Raw genomic sequence first — 19071 nt, 5'->3', positions numbered from 1 at the left:
TTGTAATGTAATTAGATTGACCATATTGTCAATATTAAGGTAGATAAACTCTTACTGGTTGAAGAATTGTTCTGACCAAATCACCAAATAGCACATGAATGAAACAAAGTCGTATTTCCGACACCAAAAATGTGAAATTTTGACAAGCACATGAATGTAGGATTTATATTTTTTATTAAATTGGCAAGTCAGTTAAGAACAAATTCTTATTTTCAATGATGGGCTGCCCCGGCCAAACCCGGATGACGCTGGGCACTGCCTCATGGGACTCCCAATCACAGCTAGATGTGATATAGGCTGGATTCGAACCAGGGACTGTAGTGACGCCTCTTGAACTTAGACCGCTGCTCCACTCGGGTAATTACTAGATTCCATACCCAGAAAGTCATTAATCCCGCCCATTTCTACATTTGATCTTCTTAAAATGTGATTTTAAACCCAACTTTAACCCTAACCTAACCACACTGTTAAACTTAACCCTAACATATCCACATTGTTAACCTTTAACCTAACCTAAACTAACCTAACCACACTGTTAAACTTAACCCTAACCTAACCACACTGTTAACCTCAACCCTAACCTTTAATAAAATGTGGCTATGGAATCTGACTTTGTGGCTGTGGAATCTGACTCTGTGGCTATGGAAGCTAATGTTAATAAAATGTGGCTATGGAAGTTAATGGAATCTGACTTTCTGGCTATGGAATCTGACTTTGTGGCTGTGGAATCTGACTCTGTGGCTATGGAATCTGACTTTGTGGCTGTGGAATCTGACTCTGTGGCTATGGAATCTGACTTTGTGGCTGTGGAATCTGACTTTGTGGCTATGGAATCTGACTTTGTGGCTATGGAATCTGACTCTGTGGCTGTGGAATCTGACTTTGTGGCTGTGGAATCTGACTCTGTGGCTGTGGAATCTGACTCTGTGGCTATGGAAGCTAATGGAATCTGCTTATCATGGTCTGCCCACGTCTCCGGGTCCGGGACCAGCTCAACCCCATCCTTTAAATAGCCATAGCCCCTCCTACAGAAACATTCAAATACAATAAAAATCAATACATTCAAATTTATAAATACTATTCCAAATAACATAATAAAAGGTGCCATAAATGAATCAAAGTAAATGTTGATGGATACCAACTTAGGGAACTTAAACAGTAACATATGATAAATGCCCCACTGTTAATAACCCCCCTCCCTCATACTTTAACAGATTTGTTTTGAACCCCGGGAACTCCTTTACATGTGTCCTTCAACTCTCCACTTGGGTTCATCATTTATTTTGGGCAGACTGACCAGGACATGTGAGTTTTCAATGGCGACCACAAACAGTTCTGATTTTGTATATAGTGTGGCAGACTGCAGGGAGAGGTGAGAGTGGTTATTGAAGGGAGATATCTTGCAGCCCACTGGCTCCAACCCCGAGCCTTATATAGACTTCTTGCCCTAATGAGGCAAGCCTGTGGATCATTAAGCCAGAGAGTACTTGGGGATTAAAGAGGAAGTGGCTTGCTCAAAGGGGCAGAGAACAGAGAGGGAAGTGTGAGAAGAGAGAAATGGCTGTGTGATTACCCCCACTGTGTACCGAACCGGTTTGGCTGAGGACACGAGTTTTAGGATTACCCCTGGAGAATGGAATGGACAACGAGAATGGTTTATGGACTGTGAAATGGTTGGTGAATTCCCCCCCCTTTCTCCAGTGTGCAAATCTCCCTAATAAACTCCTCATTTGCATTCTAGTTGTGCTCCTTGTGCGTGTTTGGTTATTGAACTGGATGGTCTTCAGAGATAGATGGGAGGGGTAGAGGGGAGGGGTTGAGGAAAGCTGAAGGACTAAAAACAAACTAAAGATAACTAATGTAAAATGTACTGTGCCAGTAAAATCTATTTTAAGCTGGAAGTAGAAGCCTAAGTGTTGTTGTCCATGTGTGTATATATAAACTCTCACTGTCAACTGTGTTTATTTTCAGCAAACTTAACATGTGTAAATATTTGTATGAACATAGCAAGATTCAACAACTGAGACATAAACTGAACAAGTTCCACAGACATGTGACTAACAGAAATGGAATAATGTCCCTGAACAAAGGGGGGGTCAAAAGTAACAGTCAGTATCTGGTGTGGCCACCAGCTGCATTAACCTGTTGAGACGAGCAATCCCGTATCCGGGATCCTATTTATAGCCTCAAGCTCATTACCATAACGCAACGTTAACTATTCATGAAAATCGCAAATGAAATGAAATAAATATATTTGCTCTCAAGGTTAGCCTTTTGTTAACCTCTTCAGTCGACCCTCTACTTTTTTGAACATTCTGTTAAAAATCGCGCAACATTTCAGCGCCCTGCTACTCATGCCAGGAATATAGTATATGCATTTGCTTAGTCTGTGTGGATAGAAAACACTCAGACGTTTAAAAAACTGGTTAAATCACTGCTGTGGCTTTACCAGAACGGCATTTACATCGAAAAGCACAGGAAAAACTGATCACTGAAAATGGGAAAATATATCCATGCGCTACTTGATCCCATTGATAAAGGTGAACCACAATTAATTGACTGAGGTTGCAGTACCTACAGCTTCCACACGGTGTCTAGAGTCTTGTCATTTCCCTTCGAGTTTTTTCTTGGTCAAACACATGCAGGACACCGTATCTAATCCGGTCTAGGACCGGATATTTTCGTTGAGTTTCTAGCCGGACATTTTTCCAGACGGACAGCTAATGATCTTTACATCGCCTCCTGATGAATTTTATCGCTTATTAACGTTTACTAATACCTAAAGTTGCATTACAAACGTATTTCGAAGTGTTTTGTGAAAGTTTAGATAATAGCTTCTCATGCTTTCGCCGAAAAGCATTTTAAAAATCTGACTTGTTGCCTGGATTCACAACGAGTGTAGCTTTAATTCGATACCCTGCATGTGTATTTTAATGAACTTTTGAGTTTTAACTAATACTATTAGCATTTAGCGTAGCGCATTTGCATTTCCAGAGCTCTAGTTGGGACGCAAGCGTCCCGAGTAGAAGCAACAGGTTAACCACACTGTCATCTCAGATTTTCAAAATATTCTTTTGAACCATAGCTAAACAAGCATTTGTGTAAGAGTATTGATAGCTAGCATAGCATTAAGCCTAGCATTCAGCATGCACCATTTTCACAAAAACAAGAAAAGCATTCAAATAAAATCATTTACCTTTGAAGAACTTCAGATGTTTTCAATGAGGAGACTCTCAGTTAGATAGCAAATGTTCAGTTTTTCCCAAAAGATTATTTGTGTAGGAGAAATCGCTCCGTTTTGTTCATCACGTTTGGCTATGAAAAAAACCTGTATCCAGGAGTGTAATTATAGCCGCAAGCTCATTAGCATAACGCAACGTTAACTAATCATGAAAATCGCAAATGAAATGAAATAAATATATTAGCTCTCAAGCTTAGCCTTTTGTTAACAACACTGTCATCTCAGATTTTCAAAATATGCTTTTGAACCATAGCTAAACAAGCATTTGTGTAAGAGTATTGATAGCTAGTATACCATTAAGCCTAGCATTCAGCATGCAACATTTTCACAAAAACAAGAAAAGCATTCAAATAAAATCATTTACCTTTGAAGAACTTCAGATGTTTTCAATGAGGAGACTCTCAGTTAGATAGCAAATGTTCAGTTTTTCCAAAAATATTATTTGTGTAGGACAAATCGCTCCGTTTTGTTCATCACGTTTGGGTAAGAAAAAACCCCGAAAATTAAGTCATTACAACGCAAACTTTTTTCCAAATTAACTCCATAATATCGACAGAAACATGGCAAACGTTGTTTAGAATCAAGCCTCAAGGTGTTTTTCACATATCTATCGATGATAAATCATTCGTGGCAGTTGACTTTCTCCTCTGAAGAAATTGGAAATGCGCATGGAGCTGGAGATTACGCAATAATTTCGACGGAGGACACCGGGCGGACACCTGGTAAATGTAGTCTCTTATGGTCAATCTTCCAATGATATGCCTACAAATACGTCACAATGCTGCAGACACCTTGGGGAAACGACAGAAAGTGCAGGCTCATTCCTGGCGCATTCACAGCCATATAAGGAGACATTGGAACACAGCGCATTCAAAATCTGGACCATTTCCTGTATGAAATTTCATCTTGGTTTCGCCTGTAGCATTAGTTCTGGGGCACTCACAGATAACATCTTTGCAGTTTTGGAAATGTCAGAGTTTTTTCTTTCCAAAGCTGTCAATTACATGCATAGTCAAGCATCTTTTCGTGACAAAATATCTTGTTTAAAACGGGAACGTTTTTTATCCAAAAATTAAAAGAGCGCCCCCTATCTCGAAGAAGTTAAGTACTGCAGTGCATCTCCTCCTCATGGACTGCACCAGATTTGCCAGTTCTTGTTGTGAGATGTTACCCCACTCTTCCACCAAGGCACCTGCAAGTTCCCGGACATTTCTGGTGGGAATGGCCCTAGCCCTCACCCTCCGATCCACAGGTCCCAGACGTGCTCAATGGGACTCTTTGCTGGCCATGGGAGAACACTGACATTCCTGTCTTGCAGGAAATCACGCACAGAACGAGCAGTATGGCTGGTGGCATTGTCATGCTGGAGGGTCATGTCAGGATGAGCCTGCAGGAAGGGTACAACATGAGGGAGGAGGATGTCTTTCCAGTAATGAGACTGCCTGCAATGACAACAAGTTCAGTCTGATGCTACTGTGAGACACCGCCCCAGACTATGATGGACCGTCCACCTACAAATCGATCCTGCTCCAGAGTACAGGCCTCGGTGTAACGCTCATTCCTTCGATGATAAACACGAATGCGACAATCACCCCTGGTGAGACAAAACCGCAACTTGTCAGTGAAGAGCACTTTTTGCCAGTCCTGTCTGGTCCAGTGATGGTGGGTTTGTGCCCATAGACGATGATGTTGCCGGTGATATCTGGTGAGAATCTGCCTTATACAACAGGCCTACAAGCCCTCAGTCCAGCCTCTCTCAGCCTATTGCGGACAGTCTGAGCACTGATGGAGGGATTGTGCGTTCCTGGTATAACTCAGGCAGTTGTTGTTGCCATCCTGTACCTGTCCCACAGGTGTGATGTACCAGTCCTGTGCAGGTGTTGTTACACGTGGTCTGCAACTGCGAGCATGATCAGCTGTCCGTCCTGTCTCCCTGTAGCTCTGTCTTAGGCGTCTCACAGCATGGACATTGCAATTTATTGCCCTGGCCACATCTGCAGTCCTCATGCCTCCTTGCAGCATTCCTAAGGCACATTCATGCAGATGAGCAGGGACTCTGGGCATCTTTCTTTTGGTGTTTTTCAGTCAGTAGAAAGGCCTCTTTAGTGTACTAAGTTTTCATAACTGTGACCTTATTTACCTACCGTCTTTAAGCTGTTAGTGTCTTAACGACCGTTCCGCAGGTGCATGTTCATTAATTGTTTATGGTTCATTGAACAAGCATGGGAAACTGTTTAAACCCTTTATAATGAAGATCTGTGAAGTTATTTGGATTTGTATGAATTATCTTTGAAAAACAGGGTCTTGAAAAAAGGGACGTTTAAAGCTGATCTACCCCCAAAAAATGTAATGAAAAGTTCAATGATTCCCAATAAATATAACATGATTTGCAAGAAAATGCTTCTGTGTAATTCCCACAAATATCTGCTATAAATAGATGTAACAATTGCATTGTACCGTTGATGTCCATTGGGCAATATATAGTCATTTTTATTATTGCAGTTCAGTATACTAAGATCTTAATACACGTTTGATCATGATTAGTTACAGGCATAGGACATTTAACTAGATGAGATCAATAAGATCATGATGTAAGAAACCAGAGGGGAAAGGTTGATGGGGCATAACTATTAACATAAATGTGATGATAATCACAACAAACACAGCAGACTGTCTTCAGTAGTTTATTACACTAAAGAATAGAGGTGTCTACCTGGGGTGGGTTAAGAGGTATGACAGAAGAATATTGGATGCAGATAGATGTTGTAACACAGGAGAGGGGCGTGTTCTGTCCTTAAAGGATTAGCACTCGATCAAGGTCTTCTCAGTCAGTCACTGCTGTGCTGCTTCCCTCTGCTGGAGAGGAAGTGAAACATTCAGTCACATTCTCCATGGTGACGTTTCCATTAGGCACAGATCTAAGATCAGTTTCCCCTCCTCCTACTCTAACTTTAACCTTTGGTGGGGGGAAAATGAAATCTGACCCAAGATCAGCATCTAGAGGCAACGTCACCCTAAACCCAGGTACAGTCCACACTGTAATCTTATGGATACACACCGATAACAATAGTTTAGCTGGTCACAATGTGATGATAACATTTTACATGCAGCAAAATAAAAACACTAAGAAAGATTTGTGTGGTTAAAGAGTGATGTTTAGTACACATAGTAATGTGGTCTGTATCTTTGTTGAGAGATCAGCATCATCTGGTACAACAGACAGAGGAGACACCAACACTGACCTGTGTGGTCACCTGTAGAGCTAGTGAGCTGTAGACCACATGATCATCTGGTTCTGCTGACTACAGAGGAGGAACAGGTAGAGAGGTGAACAGGGACAGTTCTGTCATGATGGAGAAACACTATAAAAACACACTTCTATGTGAAATTAAAAGTGTAGACAGTTATAATTGTGATATGCAACATAAATGTGATATATTAGGCCTACAGCTATAATGGTGATGTAACCATGACTATATTAACACTGAGGAAACAATCACCTACTGTTGTTTCTGATAACATAATACTAGCTGTTGATAATCAGTAGAACAGCTTTACCTTGGTCTGTCCTTTTAGTTGGGTCTTATGCTGGGGGATGACAGTGCTGTATGTGACATCATCATCAGCTTCAGGAAATGGATCCTGCTGATAAAGACACAAATAACAAAAATGTTTTCTTATATTGTTATAGTGTACATTTACCTATTGCTTGTTCCAAGACAGAAAGTGATAGTGGAAATACAATTGTTTTCTAAAACAGATGCACATTTGCCAAGGCTATGACGCTTTATGAGTAACAGCCATAATGTTGTCTAAGAGCCGAGATGCTTGTAGCCATAAGTTGACCTTCTGTTCTGTCCTGAACTGATCAGGCATCATAGTGCTGTACATCACATCATGGCGTCTCTCTGGGTTTGGGCTCTGAGAAATGGACAGCACAGAAGATAAACACATGACTACATGCATAGGAAGAGAAACAGAACTTCAGATGCTCAGCTCACACTGCAGAGATGGAGGAGGGAGAAAGAGAGACAGAGATAGATAAGTGTTCCGGAGTTCCAAATTGAGCAGCTGCTGAAAAATGAGCTCCTGTATATATTGAGATTTAAATGTTTTTTTAGAGTGAAGTACATCAAAAAAATCAAGAGAAAACTGCAAGACTCAATAGAAGACAAAACAAGGAACAAACCAAAAAGACAGGCTTTTGAAAAAGTAACTATTTTTCATAAAATTGTACAGTTATCTTAGCTAGCTGAATTGTTTACTTGTTGCTAAGCAGTTGCTAGGGACTCTCCTGGAAGAAGCTAGCTAGCTTACAAAGAATAACAACAAAAAATATCTAGTTAACAGAAGAAAGGAAGATAAAATAAGGACAGAAGAAAAAGGAAAAGCAAAAGGACAACAAAGTGAAACCTCTAAAGAAACAAGAGACCATAATACAAGAAACAGCACTATAGAGAGATAGAAGAAATACACAACATTACTTTATAAGGACTGAATTCTAACATAATTCTGCCAAGCTTGATACAGCTTCAACTAGCACCGACGTGTCAAGTGAGAGGTGTCAAAGCCCATTAGCCCAACAATGGCAGGAGAGTCACACAGTCTACCCCAACCAAATGGAGAGGCCTTAGAAGCTCCCTCCTGCTGTTCAGAGGTAATTAAAATACAGTACCCTGTGCATGTAAAGAATAATAAGGCAAGAAAAGATTACAAAATGAAGCTCCTTATGGAAAATCAAGAGACACTTTTTGCTGACTATTACAAAAATGGGAACATCAGCAACCTTATCTTCCACACAAACCATCCCCTGGCATGGCACAGTGCTATATTAGCACACTACCCCCTTGTTATGAGAGCGGGGATTAACGAGGGGTGGAAACTCAGAATACTTGATAACGAGGACTCTGAGTCAAGTAATATAAATATCTATAAGTCCGGAACAGTAATGGCACAGGGTAATCACAAACAGTTTCAGCTGGACTTTCACCTAATCAAAGAATTAGCCCAGCAGGAGAAGCTCTCCCTTGATAAAGATACCCCCACACCGAGCGGGTCAGACCAGACCTCTTCATTATGTAACCCCACAGACGAGCAACCCCCAGCAGAGAGTCAACCTCCCAGCACAGATTACCACTCCCTCATTGAAATGAAGGACAAATTCACCCAGCTGGAGATAAGGCAGGTGGAGCTGGAACAGCAGGTGATTACACTTCAGTCAGCACAGACCCAGACAACAGTCCAGCACAACAACAGCCCCTTAACCAGACCCGGAGAGCTGGAGGTGGACAGAGACATATCTGCACTTTGGACAGTGGTGAGACAAATACAACAGGAGAAAGAGGAGCAGAACAGAGCACTAGAGGAGAGTGTCAGACTGCTGGTGGAGGAGAGGTTGAGGGGATGGAGGAGAGGTTGAGGGGGATGGAGGAGAGGGTGAGGGGGATGGAGGAGAGGTTGAGGGGGACGGCGTGCGACAGAGAACAACCCACTAGAGAGGTGGCTACCCCCACAGAGAAGCCAGCAGAACAGCCCACCTCAGCACCCAACAAAAGTCTCGACACCACAGCAGAACAGTCCACACCAGACCGTGACCATAGAGTCGACATCACAGCAGAACAGACAAATGAAGAACCCCAAGCCCAGCGGCTCTCACCCCCTCTGAGCACCCCCCCTGTCAGCCTGCCTGATAGCCCTTCTGACAACCCCCCCACACCCACTGAGGACAAACACAAGACACAGATTGTACTACTTATAGACTCAAATGGGAAATATATAGAAGAAAAAAAAACTTTTTCCCAAACACAGTGTGTCTAAACTCTGGTGTCCAAACACCCAGCGCGCCCTAGACCTTCTGTCTGAGGCCAAACTAGGGTCACCCAGCCACATAATAATACACACAGGCACAAACGACCTGAGAGCACAGCAAGAAAGAGTGGCCACAGCACTGAAGGGAGTGATTGAAAAGGCTTCTTCTACTTTCCCCAACGCACAAGTGGTTATCTCCACCCTGCTACCACGAAAAGACTTCCACCCTGCCACAATACAGCGGGTAAATGCAAGTATTTCCCGTGACTGTGCCTCAAAACCAAATGTTTTCCTGGCACACCACTCCACCCTGGACTTGAACAGCCTCTATGACCAGGTCCACCTCTACAAGGCAGCAGTGCCCACCTTTGCCCGAACTCTAAAGGACATCGCTCTCAAACGTATCCCCAACACTTCACACAGGAGCAACAGATCAATAGACACCCCACCCAGACCGGCGAGACACCCTCCCAGACCTGCAGGACCCCCCCCCTGAACCTACACATAGAGGACCCACGCCAAGAGGAATTACATCCAGACCACCGCACACCCAGACACATCCACACCCCCACCCCAACCAATCAACACCCCCCCACGTCAACCATGCCCACACCCCATTTAGGCCCCCTCATATCAGACCTATGCCACTCCTGCCCACCCCATGCACCCCACCCCGCAAAGAGGGCCTCAACATGGAAGCCACACATACGCCCAGGTAGTGAGCGGGCAAACAGTCCCAACCCCCACTCTCACACTCGCCCAAGCCAATGGCATGTACCAGATGCTCAGCAGGCTCTGCTCACACTTTCTGGCCTGAGGCCAAACCACGACCAACAACATTGGACACTCTATGGAACAAAAAGCATTCACTATATCATCCTGGAATATCCAAGGCCTGAGGTCATCTGCCTTTGGCCTGAAGAGCAGAAACCCGGACTTCACCAAAGAAATCGGTAACACCGACATTGTCATCCTGCAAGAAACCTGGTATAGAGGAGACAGACCCACTGGTTGCCCTCTAGGTTACAGAGAGCTGGTAGTCCCATCCACCAAACTACCAGGTGTGAAACAGGGAAGGGACTCAGGGGGTATGCTAATTTGGTATAGAGCAGACCTAACTCACTCCATTAAATTAATCAAAACAGGAACATTCTACATTTGGCTAGAAATTCAAAAGGAAATTATCCTAACAGAGAAAAATGTCCTCCTGTGTGCTACCTATATCCCCCCACTAGAATCCCCATATTTTAATGAAGACAGCTTCTCCATCCTGGAGGGCGAAATCAATCATTTCCAGGCCCAGGGACATGTACTAGTCTGTGGCGACCTAAATGCCAGAACCGGACTAGAACCTGACACCCTCAGCACACAGGGGGACAAACATCTGCCTGGAGGTGACATCATCCCCTCCCACATATGCCCCCCTAGGCACAACTATGACAACATAACCAACAAAAACGGGTCACAACTCCTGCAGCTCTGTCGCACGCTGGGTATGTACATAGTCAACGGTAGGCTTCGAGGGGACTCCTATGGTAGGTACACCTATAGCTCATCTCTTGGCAGTAGTACTGTAGACTACTTTATCACTGACCTCAACCCAGAATCTCTCAGAGCGTTCACAGTAAGCCCACTGACACCCCTATCAGACCACAGCAAAATCACAGTCTACTTAAACAGAGCAATACTCAATCATGAGGCATCAAAGCCAAAGGAACTGAGTAACATTAAGAAATGCTATAGATGGAAGGAATGCAGTTTGGAAACCTACCAAAAAACAATTAGGCAACAACAAATTCAATCCCTTTTAGACAATTTCCTGGGTAAAACGTTCCACTGTAATAGTGAAGGTGTAAACCTGGCAGTAGAAAATCTTAACAGTATATTTGACCTCTCAGCTTCCCTATCAAATCTAAAAATCTCAAATAGAAAACCGAAGAAAATTAACAATAATGACAAATGGTTTGATGAAGAATGCAAAAATCTAAGAAAGAAATTGAGAAACCTGTCCAACCAAAAACATAGAGACCCGGAAAACCTGAGTCTACGCCTTCACTATGGTGAATCACTAAAACAATACAGAAATACACTACGGAAAAAGAAGGAACAGCATGTCAGAAATCAGCTCAATGCAATTGAAGAATCCATAGACTCTAACCACTTCTGGGAAAATTGGAAAACACTAAACAAACAACAACACGAAGAATTATCTATCCAAAATGGAGATGTATGGGTAAACCACTTCTCCAATCTTTTTGGTTCTATAACAAAGAACAAAGAGCAAAAACATATACATGATCAAATACAGATCTTAGAATCAACTATTAAAGATGACCAGAACCCACTGGATTCTCCAATTACATTGAATGAGTTACAGGACAAAATAAAAACCCTTCAACCCAAAAAGGCCTGTGGTGTCGATGGTATCCTCAATGAAATGATCAAATATACAGACAACAAATTCCAATTGGCTATACTAAAACTCTTTAACATCATACTTAGCTCTGGCATCTTCCCCAATATTTGAAACCAAGGACTGATCACCCCAATCCACAAAAGTGGAGACAAATTTGACCCCAATAACTACCGTGGAATATGTGTAAACAGTAACCTTGGGAAAATCCTCTGCATTATTATTAACAGCAGACTCGTACATTTCCTCAATGAAAACAATGTACTGAGCAAATGTCAAATTGGCTTTTTACCAAATTACCGTACAACAGACCATGTATTCACCCTGCACACCCTAATTGACAACCAAACAAACCAAAACAAAGGCAAAGTATTCTCATGCTTTGTTGATTTCAAAAAAGCCTTCGACTCAATCTGGCATGAGGGTCTGCTATACAAACTGATGGAAAGTGGTGTTGGGGGTAAAACATACGACATTATAAAATCCATGTACACAAACAACAAGTGTGCGGTTAAAATTGGCAAAAAACACACACATTTCTCACACAGGGTCGTGGGGTTAGACAGGGATGCAGCTTAAGCCCCACCCTCTTCAACATATATCAACGAATTGGCGCGGGCACTAGAAAAGTCTGCAGCACCCGGCCTCCCCCTGCTAGAATCCGAAGTCAAATGTCTGCTGTTTGCTGATGATCTGGTGCTTCTGTCACCAACCAAGGAGGGCCTACAGCAGCACCTAGATCTTATGCACAGATTCTGTCAGACCTGGGCCCTGACAGTAAATCTCAGTAAGACCAAAATAATGGTGTTCCAAAAAAGGTCCAGTCACCAGGACCACAAATACAAATTCCATCTAGACACTGTTGCCCTAGAGCACACAAAAAACTATACATACCTTGGCCTAAACATCAGCGCCACAGGTAACTTCCACAAAGCTGTGAACGATCTGAGAGACAAGGCAAGAAGGGCATTCTATGCCATCAAAAGAAACATAAATTTCAACATACCAATTAGGATTTGGCTAAAAATACTTGAATCAGTCATAGAGCCCATTGCCCTTTATGGTTGTGAGGTCTGGGGTCCGCTCACCAACCAAGACTTCACAAAATGGGACAAACACCAAATTGAGACTCTGCATGCAGAATTCTGCAAAAATATCCTCCGTGTACAACATAAAACACCAAATAATGCATGCAGAGCAGAATTAGGCCGATACCCACTAATTATCAAAATCCAGAAAAGAGCCGTTAAATTCTACAACCACCTAAAAGGAAGCGATTCACAAACCTTCCATAACAAAGCCATCACCTACAGAGAGATGAACCTGGAGAAGAGTCCCATAAGCAAGCTGGTCCTGGGGCTCTGTTCACAAACACAAACACACCCTACAGAGCCCCAGGACAACAGCACAATTAGACCCAACCAAATCATGAGAAAACAAAAAGATAATTACTTAACACATTGGAAAGAATTAACAAAAAGACAGAGCAAACTAGAATGCTATTTGGCCCTACACAGAGAGTACAGAGCGGCAGAATACCTGACCACTGTGACTGACCCAAAATTAAGGAAAGCTTTGACTATGTACAGACTCAGTGAGCATAGCCTTGCTATTGAGAAAGGCCGCCGTAGGCAGACATGGCTCTCAAGAGAAGACAGGCTATGTGCTCACTGCCCACAAAATGAGGTGGAAACTGAGCTGCACTTCCTAACCTCCTGCCCAATGTATGACCATATTAGAGAGACATATTTCCCCCAGATTACACAGATCCACAAAGAATTCGAAAACAAATCCAATTTGGAAAAACTCCCATATCTTTTGGGTGAAATTCCACAGTGTGCCATCACAGCAGCAATATTTGTGACCTGTTGCCACAAGAAAAGGGCAACCAGTGAAGAACAAACACCATTGTAAATACAACCCATATTTATGCTTATTCATTTTATCTTGTGTCCTTTAACTATTTGTACATTGTATATATATATAATATGACATTTGTAATGTCTTTACTGTTTTGAAACTTCTGTATGTGTAATGTTTACTGTTAATTTTTGTTGTTTTTCACTTTATATATATTCACTTTGTATGTTGTCTACCTCACTTGCTTTGGCAATGTTAACACATGTTTCCCATGCCAATAAAACCCTTGAATTGAATTGAATTGAATTGATAGAGAGAGAGAGAGAGAACCCCGGCTCACTACAGAGATGGAGGGGAGGGAGAGAACCTGCAGAGATGGAGGAGAGAGACAGAGAGAGAGAGAGAGAGAGAGAGAGAACCTCAGCTCACTACAGAGATGGAGGGGAGGGAGAGAACCTGCAGAGATGGAGGAGGGAGAAAGTGAGACAGAGAGAGAGAGAGAGAGAGAGAACCCCGGCTCACTACAGAGATGGAGGGGAGGGAGAGAACCTGCAGAGATGGAGGAGAGAGACAGAGAGAGAGAGAGAGAGAGAGAGAACCCCGGCTCACTGCAGAGATGGAGTGATTGGTTCTAGTCCAAGATCTCCACAGACCAAGACCAGTTTTATTCAGTTTGTACCTGCTGTGCTGTTTCTCTGGTGTGGGTCACTGTGCTGTATGTAATGTCCTGCTCAGGGTCAGCAGGCTGCAAAGAAATAAGTAGCAAAGAGAAACAGGACTTGTCTATTTACCACCTAAACCACAGTTTGTTTCCACGATAAGCCAGGCAATAGGAGCTAAACTCCTTTACCACATGCATGAAAACAACAGATGTCATAACTGTCTAATGCAAATTAAAATGTCATGTGTTTGTCAAGAACTCGTAGAATTGGTTTGGAAATAGACATGAGGTGTAATATTGTTATATGATAGGATGTGGTCACAGATATATTTAGTGAACTGACAATTTCCTGTTCTCTGTATTTTTAACAGCATTTTTCAACATCTTGAGAGCTATAAGAGCTTGGGTTCAGTTAGAATATGGGACCTTTTATGTAAACTCATTGATGATCAACTGAAGAGGTAACGCTGGAGTCAAATGGTAGATGATCCCAAATCAAGAACAGATTTGCAGATGGTTGAAAATAATTAAATAAGTGTATCCTACCACTGAGTTGTTAGTTGTCTGGTCCTTGGCCTTATTGTCCTCTGGAATAAAGAGAGGGAGATGTCAGTTACTTCTGAGTTTGTTATAGTACAATAATACCTCTGAATGGGTTTCTAAAAGACAATTCCTCCAAATGTTTTCTGTCATTCAAGATAAATCACTGGCAAGAAATATACTGTTGGTCACAATATCAATACATTTAGTATTTTCTAAAACTATTCTCCTTTTTTATATTCACATAAAATGACTACTTACTAGGCCTTCTCCACATCTTCCAAGTTACTAGGATACCAGCTGTCACCACCACCAACATGCCCAGAGAGATGAGTAGGACTTTCACATCTATGGACCTGATGGATGAAGGTATCCCTCTAGTGGTGTGGGGGCTGTGCTTTGGCAAAGTGGGTGGGGTTATATCCTTCCTGTTTGGCCCTGTCCGGGGGTATCATCCGATGGGGCCACAGTGTCTCCTGACCCCTCCTGTCTCAGCCTCCAGTATTTATGCTGCAGTAGTTTATGTGTCGGGGGGCTAGGGTCAGTTTGTTATATCTGGAGTACTTCTCCTATCTTATCCGGTGTCCTGTGTGAAGTTAAGTATGCTCTCTCTAATTCTCTCATTCTCTTTCTTTCTCTCTCGGAGGACCCTAGGACCATGCCTCAGGACTACCAGGCACCTGGCCGTGCTGCTGCTCCAGTTTCAACTGTTCTGCCTGTGTTTATTATTATTTGACAATGCTGGTCATTTATGAACATTTGAACATCTTGGCTATGTTCTGTTATAATCTCCACCCGGCACAGCCAGAAGAGGACTGGCCACCCCTCATAGCCTGGTTCCTCTCTAGGTTTCTTCCTAGGTTTTGACCTTTCTAGGGAGTTTTTCCTAGTCACCGTGCTTCTACACCTGCATTGCTTGCTGTTTGGGGTTTTAGGCTGGGTTTCTGTACAGCACTTTGAGATATCAGCTGATGTACGAAGGGCTATATAAATCAATTTGATTTGATTTGATGGATTATATATAAAATATTCTATTAAAAATACAATTAAAATAGATCCTTATTAATTGATCGTTTTCTGTATGCACTTGTTATGTGCACTGTTGTGGTAAAAGGAACAATTGTTTATCTGACCATGGAAATTAGGAGATTGTATGATTATCATTGAGATTATTACTGTACAAATAACATTTCTTTTAAAGTGTGCAACTTGTTCTTGCAAATGACTGAGTATAACACAATAATGCTGCTACTTCTCACAAGGCAACCACAGAGATGTTCTACCCAGGAGGAAGTGGTAACAGTCTCTATATGCATTTAGGGAGGGTGTTTGGTTTGCATTAACTGTTGTAGTGTATGATGGAATTGTAATGTTTCTCTGAGTTCATATTATCTAACAACATGTGGGATAAAACATCTGAAGGAGTGATAATAACCTCTGGTGGACTTCCTCCATGTTCCCCTCAGCTCCTTGACTTGTGTTGTCAGTCTGAACAGGCTCAGCAGTTGGAGAGGCAGAGGGTTGTTGAGGGGTTGGATCTTGGGTTGCTGTGAGGTAAAACAACAATATTATCAATGAAGTTAATGGTAAACCAGATAGTCAGGTTGTATAGCAACATCACATTCATAGTTCATATTACAATTAGTTCCAGATGATACCAGTCAATAAAACAAAGTGAATCATATTGATCATAAAGTATGTGATTGATCTACTAACTTGAGGTCATCTTAGAGGTTCTCTGTGTTGCAGTTTGTTGACTGACAGTGATGTGAACAGGCATCTCTAGTTCTCCAACTCTACACCAATACCAGTCAGTGTTCTCCATCTTCAGTCCACTCATAGTCACTGTTAAGGCTTTTCTGTTGTTGGCATCACTAGTCCGTGTTAATGTCACTGATGTTCCATGTAAAGTCCCAGAAAACCCACTCACACAATCACCACCCATCCTGCACCACTTCATGTCTCCAGAGTTACTATAGTAACAACAGACAGTGACACTCCCTCCTTCTACTCCAGTCACTTCCTGTTGTTCCACATAGAGTTCTGGAGTACCTGAACACAGGTAAAAAACAAGAATTCAGAGAAGAAAAAAGTGCTTTTACAACAGCCTCCTTACAAATTCCTTCAAGCTGCATTCTGTGATTGGTACATCCATTTTTGGTCTTTTAAATTCATAATAATTATATATAGTCATTGATTCTTGAAGAATGTAACTATCCTCACAAGCTTAGTTCTGTTACTCCATCATGACACAAAATATAATCTTGTTTTAACTACATGTACAGTATAGCTCTGTCTAGGAATGATTCATTCTACTTTACTAGATACAAGCAGTGAAGAGATCTTACCTGGAGTGACAGATAGGTAGAACCAATGTATCATGATATCTGTTCCTCTATTGATCTCCACAACACACCTGTAATTCCCATAGTCACATGACGCCAGGTCAGTCATGGTCACAGTGAAGATTCTCTTGTTGATGTCATCAGAGATTGAGGTCTTACCACTGCTCTTAGGATGGTCAGTACGTACTACATACGAACATACATCCCAACCTAATCCTTGACACCAGTATTTCACATGGTTGATGTGATTCAGATCATAGCGACATGGGAAGGTGATGGAGCCTCCAGTCTGCACAGACACATGCCTCACTGTGGACAAATCAACACAAAATACATTTAAATTTGAGTTAAAATGTAATAGAATCTTTATAGAGGAAACGTTTAAAAATCACATTAATCCAACACTTGAAACAGCTTGTTCATGATTGAGATTGATTATACAGTGTTTAAAGTGAACTAACCCAGGTGACTTCGCCCTTAATTCATAGAAATGTGACCCTTACCTGCTGAGAGTCTGTCGAAGATGAGGAGTAGGAGGAGGAGGGAGAGATGAAGAGCCATGTGAGAGTTAGAGTCTGCCTCTTATGTTAAATGGTACCTGAGCACAAATGTGTGTCAAGGACCAAGGCACCAGCCAGAATGACTCTACTTCCTAATGTTAATAGACTTCGCTGTCTTTAACTCTCTTCCTGCTTCTGTTTGTGTGTACATTCCCCCCTCAGTGGCAGATAGGAACCACTGCAGTATATAGACTACTTTAAAAAACTTCTTAGGGATAGCCCCCTTTTTTAAAAATGTTCCCCTAAATGACATACCCAAATCTAACTGCCTGTAGCTCAGGCCCTGAGGCAAGGATATGCATATTCTTGGTACAATTTGAATGGAAACACTTCGAAGTTTGTGGAAATGTGAATTTAATGTAGGAGAATATAACACAATAGATCTGGTAGAAGAAAATACAAAGTTAAAAACAAATGGGGATTTTTTACTACCATCTTTGAAATGCAAAAGAAAGGTCATTGTTAAAGCGATCCCTCTGGTTGTAATTCAGATTGTGTCCACAAGATGGCAGCAGCGTATGAGCAAATTTACAGATGGAAGACTTGAAAAATTTGTGAACAAGAATACTTTTAGTGAGAAGACCCCAAGTACATTTGGGCAAATCGTGAAGGGGACATTCACATTCATATTCCATTTTCTGCAAGAATATCGTCAAATCTGTATACTTGGACATCGATTTGGCTTTCCAAGTATTAGTAGCCATATTATAAGTTCAACATTTGCAAAACAAGCAGTTTTCATAACTTCATAACTCTGAATATTCTTTTACGTTGTGTCCAAAAGGAAAAGGCATGTCTTCGCAAAAGATTAGCGCCTACATTTTGTGACCGAGACGGGTTTCCGGATACTCCCGTAAAGCCCAGCTCATTGGCTATCTAGCTAGCTTTGTTTGACCCCGATTGGTGCTTATTTGACAAAGATACAGTCCTTCAAGTGATGGCTGCCCGCTTCATCGGCGTGCCATGAAGGCGTCACTCTCTGACCAAATATGGTGTCCTGTAGGATATACTACACCCCTAATAAATTAGTGAAGTCTTGTTACCTTCTAGGATATCTGAGGAATAGAGATGAACGTAATTTGACTCATTCAAACAATGTTTAGGGTGAGATTTTCACTGATTCCTTTCTTCACAAATTGAACGAGTGGAAATACAAAATCGATCTTGCGTGCTATGTGGACCTTTTTAGGATAATAAAAATTATTTGATCTAATAAAAAGACACGTCATGTTCACTCTGGGACCCTTTGGATGATAAATCAGATCAAGATTTCAGAATATAAGTACACATTTCCCTTCAGAGGTGAATATATCAAACCTATCGCTTTGAAAAAAGTGTTTTGTTGTTAGGAACTCTCGTCAAACAATAGCATGGCATTTTTTCCAGTAATGGCTACTGTAAATTGGACAGTGCAGTTATATTAACACGAATGTAAGCTTTCTGCCAATATAAGACACTTATATTTACCGACATTTGTGGTTTCTCTAAAATCTGCGAACATGTCGTTAAGATGTTTATACTCTCCAAACACACATTTTATTTACGTAGTTCTCAATATCCATATATAGTAGACAAACCAATTAAAAATCTATAGGTTTACCAAATGGTTAAGTGGTTAAACATTAAACGTAGGTGGATTAAGT

General features: G+C 41.8%; 2 protein-coding genes across 6 annotated transcripts; one reads left to right on the top strand and one right to left on the bottom strand.

Annotated features, from left to right (window-relative positions):
• Positions 1-19071, top strand: part of LOC115125957 (polymeric immunoglobulin receptor-like) — a 62775-nt gene that overhangs the window by 24769 nt on the left and 18935 nt on the right.
• LOC115117077 (polymeric immunoglobulin receptor-like) lies at positions 5707-17527 on the bottom strand. Of its 6 annotated transcripts, none has more exons than XM_029645530.1 (11): positions 17372-17527; positions 16872-17177; positions 16240-16575; positions 15959-16070; positions 14785-14915; positions 14530-14570; positions 14002-14067; positions 7088-7162; positions 6800-6886; positions 6484-6543; positions 5707-6097 (listed from the first exon to the last, which is right to left on the bottom strand). In XM_029645530.1, the coding sequence occupies exons 1-11, from the start codon at positions 17427-17429 to the stop codon at positions 6074-6076; spliced, it is 1296 nt and encodes a 431-aa protein (XP_029501390.1). In that variant the 5' UTR covers positions 17430-17527; the 3' UTR covers positions 5707-6073. The 6 variants fall into 6 exon arrangements, with proteins under 6 accessions (XP_029501390.1, XP_029501392.1, XP_029501391.1 ...); XM_029645532.1 differs by having other exon boundaries at positions 5707-6094; XM_029645531.1 differs by having other exon boundaries at positions 6800-6883.

The sequence above is a fragment of the Oncorhynchus nerka genome, linkage group LG10 (assembly GCF_034236695.1).
Source record: "Oncorhynchus nerka isolate Pitt River linkage group LG10, Oner_Uvic_2.0, whole genome shotgun sequence".
In the NCBI taxonomy this organism is placed as follows: domain Eukaryota; kingdom Metazoa; phylum Chordata; class Actinopteri; order Salmoniformes; family Salmonidae; genus Oncorhynchus; species Oncorhynchus nerka.
The sequence above is the reverse complement of the archived record's forward strand: the minus strand, read 5'-3'. Positions and strand labels throughout refer to the sequence as shown.

What these genes read in the sequence shown, in the direction of transcription:
- LOC115117077 (XM_029645530.1), bottom strand. Translation starts at nt 17,429, where the DNA reads ATGGCTCTTCATCTCTCCCTCCTCCTCCTACTCCTCATCTTCGACAGA. An exon ending in ATGGAGGAAGTCCACCAGAG is followed by an intron (nt 14,916 to 15,958) that starts GTTATTATCACT and finishes GCCAAAGCACAG; the next exon opens with CCCCCACACCACTAGAGGGA. An exon ending in GAAGATGTGGAGAAGGCCTA is followed by an intron (nt 14,571 to 14,784) that starts GTAAGTAGTCAT and finishes TCTTTATTCCAG; the next exon opens with AGGACAATAAGGCCAAGGAC.